Source organism: Crocuta crocuta, unplaced genomic scaffold (assembly GCF_008692635.1).
Source record: "Crocuta crocuta isolate KB4526 unplaced genomic scaffold, BGI_CrCroc_1.0 scaffold32, whole genome shotgun sequence".
NCBI classification, from domain to species: Eukaryota; Metazoa; Chordata; class Mammalia; order Carnivora; family Hyaenidae; genus Crocuta; species Crocuta crocuta.
The window spans coordinates 10,906,520-10,913,751 of NW_027529424.1; the positions used below are offsets into that span (position 1 = coordinate 10,906,520).

Genomic DNA, 7,232 nt, shown 5'->3' on the forward strand with positions numbered 1-7,232 from the left:
TCCGGCATTTTTTTTTTTTTTTTTAGTGGAACTGGAATTTTTGACATTGGACATTTAAGAAAGTTACCCACCCCCCTCCCCAATCGTTAGGATTGCCTGAAGGGAGAGAGGAGATTCTGACACTCGTCCCATTGTCTTTAAAAAGATAGAAGGAGGGGTCAGGGCTGTCTCTCTGCCCTGCTAGGCTGTTCCCTTTTTGTCACTAAGTGAATTAGCAGATCAAATATATTCTGTGGGTTTCAAAGCCTAGAAAGCTTTTTAAAGGGGATGAAATGCAAAGTGTTGCAACCTTCACATGCCTGCTTAATTGTTCCCAGCCCTGTCCTGCCTTCCTCTCCCCTCCCCCCTTTTCCTCCTAAAGTAGCTGCCCCCTAGGACGTGATTGAAATTGATCTAAGTAGTTTCCTTCGGGCATTTGGGATTTGGGCCCCGAGCCAGGCTGAGCTCCGGGTGGCCTTCAGAGGCTTTTAAACTCTCGGAGAGCTCGGATTCGGTTCCCAGTGCTTATCGGCGTAATGGAGATTTTAAATTAGCCAGATTATTAAAGTTTAGCAAGATCTCAGTAAATGTGCTTTCCTTTTCCTTTGGAACATCCATCAGACACCTTGCTGTCTGTCCCCAGAGCACGGTTCCTCAGAGCACTGTAGTATATGCCCTGTAACTCAGACGTCAGACGTCTGATTTTAGGGGTAGAGAGAAAACAATGATGGGGTTTTTACCCCCTTTGCTTGCTCATGCTGGCTATGTGACGAGTCTGTGGGGAGGGGGAAGGGTATGTGCTGTATTCTCGCAGGCACATTTGCCCAGTAAGCAAGCATGAGCCCTTTGGGTAGGCTTTGCGAGTCTTGAAAATGATTTGCACAGTTTGCTGTAGAAATTGAAATCTGTAGAAATGCAGTTGTATCAACAGCCTTATATGGGCATGCAGGCAGTTGATCCTAGTAGAGATAAGGGCAGACATCATGTAATCCTAAAATGTTTCCTACCGTTTTTCTTTTCCAGTGGCCAGAAACTTTGGGATGGGGGGGGGGGATGCCCGTCTCCCGGCCGTTGTAGCTTCTTGAAAGGTTGGCTGTGGGGCTGGGGAGGGGCACTGCCCATGACACCTGCATGTCTGTTTGAACCGGGTCCTTTACTGGCCGCTGGTCAGAATTTCAAAAGGAAGTCTCCTTTGGCATTGCGTGAAAGAAACACAGCGATGACTCATACAGTTGTACTCTTGGCCAGTAGATAAAGTTCTTGTCCATTGTGGGACTCCCCAGCAGGGCTGGGAGGAATTTCCCCTCCTGCATTCTTTACAATAGCAGATGGCCGTTCTGGAACGACTTCTCCACTCCTGTTGTTGAAGCTCTTGTTTTTCTCTGACCACTGTGGAAGTCATTAAAGTTGTGTGCGGGCACGGCCCTGCACTTGGGAATGGCATTCTTTGAAAGCCTCCTGGGTCGGGGCTATGCAGGAAACGGGGTGGTTTCTCTGCAGCTCCGTTGATGTGCCCGAACCCAGACCGTCAGCCGGCCCAGCGTGGCCCCGTCCTCTCAGCTGTCCCTCTAAAGAAAGACACACGCGATGTCAGAGCACATTGCATTGCGGGCAAGGCTGCCTTTCTGTCTGGTGCGTGAGAAGGGAGGGCGGCCGGGGGCATTCCTTAATGCACATGGCGCTCGAGACTCAGATAATCTGGTTAAACCTGTCGGGGGGAGGAGGGCACTGTCTCAGCCCGGTTTTCTTTGTGTGGCTCCCGGAAACCCATTAGTAACATCAACACTGGTAACTGTAGCCAAGATGGCTTCGTGTCCATCAGCCCTTGTGGCCACCGGTCCGGCCTGGGAAGGCCAGGGCCTCCTCTGCCTCTGGTCTTTCTTCCGGATGCGTGTCCATTCCTAGAAACAGCCTTCCCCTCGCTCTCCTAGCGACACGATTCTTGCAGCACTGCGGCCCCGGCCCCGGCCACGGTCTACCTGCCCTTGATTCCTGCCTGGTTTTTGGCAACTTGCTTTCGGTTCCATTTTCAATCGTCACAATCACGTGCCTTCTTGCGGTTCCTTTCGCACAGACCTGCCTGGAGCTGGAGCGTTACCTCCAGAGCGAGCCCTGCTATGTGTCGGCCTCTGAGATCAAGTTCGACAGCCAGGAAGATCTGTGGACCAAAATCATCCTGGCTCGGGAGAAAAAGGAGGATCCGGACCTGAAGCTTTCCTCCAGCCCCCCCGAGGACGCTCTGAACAGCCCCGGCTTTGCTTACAACGTGGAGACCAACAGCCTCAACTCGGACCTGAGCAGCGAGTCTTCCGACAGCTCCGAGGAACTCTCCCCCACCACTAAGTTCTCCTCCGACCCCATCGGCGAAGCCTTGGTCAGCTCGGGGACCCTGAGCTCGTCGGTCACCTCCACGCCCCCTTCTTCTCCGGAACTGAGCAGGGAGGCGTCTCACCTGTGGGGCTGCGTGCCCGGCGAGCCGCACCCTCCCGGGAAGGTGCGCGGCGGAACTGCGGGCAAGCCGGGTGACAAGGCCAGCGGGGACGCGTCCCCAGATGGCCGGAGGAGGGTGCATCGCTGCCACTTTAACGGCTGCAGGAAAGTTTACACCAAAAGCTCGCACTTGAAAGCTCATCAGCGCACTCACACAGGTCAGTCCCTCCTGCCAAGAGGGAGGTGGGCCGCTGGTGGGCGCCGCTGAGTCGCAGCAGCTCTGGGAGGGGGCCGGGGCCCCGCGGAGCGGACGCGTCCTCACCTCTCCAAAACTGAGGTCATGAGACTCAAAAGAGTTGGGTCTCTGGGGAGGACAGAGTAGGAGCCGCAGGACTGGATGAACGGTTGACACTTTGAGATTAACCGCATGAGGTAAATCCCATTCTCCGCCTACGCCCCACACCCCTCACTCGCTCCAGCCTCCCGGCCGATCCAGGCCCGCGGTGCCCAGTCTGCGGCGTCCCCGCAGACGGTCACGCGGACTGGCCGGCGGTTTTCTGAGAATGAGACTCAAGGGTGGGGAGAAAGGGAGGGCCGGGCGGCGGGGAGCACGCCGGTGTCGGCCACACGGGAGCTTGGCCAGTGCGCAACGTGGGAGGCAGTACTGATCTGTGGGTACTTCCTGAGAATGTCTCTGTGTATCACGTGGCCTTTGTTTTCTGAAACCAATTTAACAAAACAAAAACAACTTTGTCACGAGAGACCAAGACTTAGATGACAGCTGCATTTGAAATCACCGCGATAGGCTGGGGTGGCCGGGCGCAGAATCAGACAAGTTCCCGAGGACGGAGAGATGTTGAGGATGGAGGCGTGTGATGAGGCGGGCACCTTGGAGCCCCCGAGTCAGGGCCCCCGGGTCCCCGTCTGTCCTCACTGACGTCACACTGGGGGACAGGGCATGGCAGACCCTTCACTGCCCTCAAGTAGCGCTGAGCTCGGGTTTACTGGCTGACCCACGGATGCAGGCAGTTTGGCCGTCGGACAGTCATTTAGAAAGTGCTTTGAAGGCCTGAGGATGGGGTTTCCCAGAAACTCATGACCTCAGTTTTGGAGAAATGTCGCTTCCCGGAGGAAACTACAAAGGCTCATTCCACAGGGAAGTGAGTAAGGAACCAAATAAGTGCTAGAGAGAAGCTGTTTCCATGGAGAGAGCTGAGGAAGCCTGCCCCCGCCAGGGCTGTGGCTCCAGCGGGCGGAGCGTCAGCTCAGAACGATTTCGCCCCTCTGAGTAATTGTCATTCTTACACGTTAGCTCTGATTACGGTCACGTGGGCCCCCGCCACCGCGCCTCACGGCCCAAGGCTAAGGTCAGGAGGGGCTCCTGGGTGTCGGCTCCGTCCTTAATTGAAGGGGGACCGCGAATTCCCGAGGAGGCCGGCCCCTGGGCTTGCCCGCGGGTTGACTTTCGTCCAGCCGTTTCCCGGTGCCCTGTCACAGCACACCCCTCCCGCGCAGTGAAATCACGGGGTGCCTGTCCTGTGCTCTCTTCCCAGGAGAAAAGCCTTACAGATGCTCATGGGAAGGGTGTGAGTGGCGTTTTGCAAGAAGCGATGAGTTAACCAGACACTTCAGAAAGCACACTGGTGCCAAGCCTTTTAAATGTTCTCACTGTGACAGGTATGTGTTCCCAAAGTGCAGGGGCGCAGAGTGCCGGGGCCAGCCAGGGACAGGCGCGCGGCGGAGAAGGCGGGCAGCCCCCCGTCCCGCAGTGGCATTTGTCATCTCGGCCGGGGACTTTTGCAAAGGGCCGTGAGCTGCCAGTTGCCCAAATTAGGAAGAACTGTGCTCTGTGCGCGTCAGAGGAGAGTGATTTCATTCATACTTTCTGAAGGCCGGCCTTGGACAGTTGGAACTTGCAGGCCGGGCAGGAGGGCCGGGCGAGGCGCCCCCGGGAGCAGACGGGAGGCCTTCCTTGCCGCTTGGGAGCCCCCGCCCCTGAGAACGAGCCTCGGTGACTCGGTGCATTCCCACCTCCCCTCGGGAGGGGCGCGGGGGGCGGGCGTAGTGCAGGCCAGGGCCGTGACCTCCGCCCGGCTGCACACCTAACCTGTCGGATGCCGATTTGCTCTGCAGGTGTTTCTCCAGGTCCGACCACCTGGCCCTGCACATGAAGAGGCACCTGTGAGGGGCAGCGCGGCGAACCCTGCGGGCTAAACGGCTTCCAGGCTGAGAGACAGCCGTGGAAGGAGGGTGCGTGTTCCAGCCAAAGCATGCCATTTTGCACCCCACCCAGCTGCCTCCAGGACCTCTACTTGGAAGGTCCCTCGAGGGCGAAACCCGTCACGTCAGAGGCGGCAGAGCACGCGCGGTGTGTGGCGTCTGGGTGGCCCTGACTCACCACCGGTCCCCACCTTCCGAGTGGTCCCTAAGCCTTCGCCGTGAGCGTGTGCACTGAGAATGTTAATGGTTGGGTGGACTGTGTGTGGAGGATCTTTTCTGACTGTGTGATGAGGCCGAGGCTTCTCCCCGGCGGCGGCGAGGCCACGAGAGGCCGCAAACGCGTAGTTTGAATGTTTTGTGTGTGCGGAGTATATACCACGAGAGGAGATGACCACCAGACGTTTCCTAGGGGGTGGGGTCTGCGCCTTAGAATAAAAATTAAAAAAAAAAAAAAGAAGGGAACCTATGGAGGGCGGGAGTGGGTGGTCACGACCCCCGAGTGGCAGTGAATGGGTGTGGGGAGGGGACCCCCCCTTCCCGTGTGCGAGAACGTTTGGTGTCTGGTGCAGCTATGAAACGTGCAATGTGTCAAGTAGCTGGTTTGCACTGGCTACAGCGAGCTCATTTGTTACCCGTCGTATAAGCTGTGTATCTACAAATATAACACATGATAACTTTTCCTTGTAAGACACAAAGTACTGCGTGGTCCGGGGGACGATCTGCTTTTCCATTCTTCGGTCAGGGCTACACTGTTGATTCCAGTTACTGAGCAGCGAAGACAACGGTTGGTCAAATTCAGTGCTCCCTACCCATCTGGGCCTGGCAATACACAATCCCCCCCCCCCTCGATTTTGTAACACTCCCTTTCAGAAAGGCGTTGCGCAGCATAGGATTATTTTTTGAACGATGCTGAATTTGAATTCCCTTTTCGGAGAATTCCGTGATGCCCTTTGAAGGCATTGGGCGTATGTTGGGTATCAAGAATGCTAGGGCTGGGAATTGCCGGTCTAATGTTGCATTAGACTGAGAACCGAAAATTTTTCTCAGTTGGGTGGATAAAACCACTAAAGCTTAGAAACTGTTTTTTCATGCAGCTAAGTTTCTCTTATTTATGCCTTGAGGACTAATTTCTGGTTTTCTAGCTGTTAATGCACTGTAGATCTTAATAATGGTGCCTTATGCAAGTGGCCCCTTCTGCGGGGGGGCCTCATACAGGGGTATGGGTGATGCATGCTTTATTAAGGCTCTTTTTTTCACCTGGCATTGTACTGTATCAATATATAATACAGAGGGAAAAACAATCTCTTTAAAAGTCCTCCTTCACCAAGACAGAGAAAGAGATAAAACTCCCCAGACGAGTCAGTATTTCCTCGGTATTTTTGACAACTTGACTGTCAGTGTTAAAGTGAAAACACAGGATAATTGGAAAATCGGACCATTTCTGCCACCATGAGACTTTCATATAGACTTTGCACAACCATTGTGTATAGATCACACACCGGCTGTATTTAATATGTAACGTTTCCACACATATTAAAGACACAGAAGTATAAAAAAAAAAAACCCCAATGTTAATGTATTTGCTTAAAAGGCACAGGTCCACACATGTATCTGTTGCTAATACAGAAAGTATATTACTTTTTTTAAAAAGTGGGCGGAATTCTTGTGTATGTATATTTGTCTGTAATGTATGTGTATGTGTGTGTGTATGTGTGTATATATATACATATATATAGATAATATATAAATATTTTTTTAAGGAAAAATGAGAATGTTTAGCTAGGAATTTCCACAGCCTGTGAAGAAATATTTCAGAATGGCCATAAAGGAGGTAAAAATGAAAACTATAACTTTTACGAAGGCTTTATCTGTAATTTAATGATCTGCTACAGAGTCTTGGCATCAGATCTCCCCCAGACTGCTGATCATTATTGGCAGGTCCGGAGTAGTGGACCTTCGGCCGTCCCAAAGTGGCTCAGACGGGAATGCTGACCCACTAATTGGTCTCAGACACACCAAGGTTTTGATTTTGAATTTCAGCCTTATTAGAACGTCGAAACTAAGAGTAAGCTAATCACAGGGGTTCTTTTTTAGAATACTTTTTATGCAGATGAAGCTATTTTTTTTCCAGCACATAGATTCTTCCAACGAGTCATTTCCCCGAATTGGCATACCACAGCATGGCTGATATTCCATCCAGCTGCTGGCTGGTGGGTGTGGATCTCGTCTTTATATATATGTATATATATATAAACATTTGAGTCTGGCTGGCCTGGTATTTTGTTTGATCTTCCTGGAAATGAGCAACGATGAAAGCTCACATAACTGGTTTTTTGTTTTGTTTCGTTTTGTTTTTCAATCTGGGCTGAATACACATACCTGAAGAACTCATTTCATTTTGCTGCGGGGNGCACTTGATTTGCTGGGTTTTGGGAAACTCCTTTTTTGGCCCTGCTCTGTTGCTTTAGCCATAACAATTCCATTAAGCAAGAAGGTAAACGAAAAGACAAAAAAGGAAAGAAGGGAAAAAAAAAAAAAAACCNAATTACATTCTGTTCAGGTGATAACTGAGCCTCAATCAAGCAGAAACCTTTTGCTTGACA

The 7,232-nt window shown here is 52.2% G+C and overlaps 1 protein-coding gene across 2 annotated transcripts in view; it reads left to right on the forward strand.

Annotated features, from left to right (window-relative positions):
• Window positions 1–6,868, forward strand: part of KLF6 (KLF transcription factor 6) — an 8,061-nt gene extending 1,193 nt beyond the window's left edge. The window contains exons 1-4 of one of the 2 annotated variants that reach the window (XM_077758547.1): window positions 1,127–1,611; window positions 2,054–2,627; window positions 3,963–4,086; window positions 4,543–6,868. In XM_077758547.1, coding sequence (XP_077614673.1) covers window positions 1,567–1,611; window positions 2,054–2,627; window positions 3,963–4,086; window positions 4,543–4,594 — 795 coding nt within the window. In that variant the 5' untranslated portion in view covers window positions 1,127–1,566 and the 3' untranslated portion in view covers window positions 4,595–6,868. Of the gene's footprint in view, window positions 1–1,126; window positions 1,612–2,053; window positions 2,628–3,962; window positions 4,087–4,542 lie in introns of those variants that run through there. The other variant, XM_077758548.1, reaches the window with a different exon arrangement.
• Window positions 6,869–7,232: the final 364 nt, after the last annotated feature.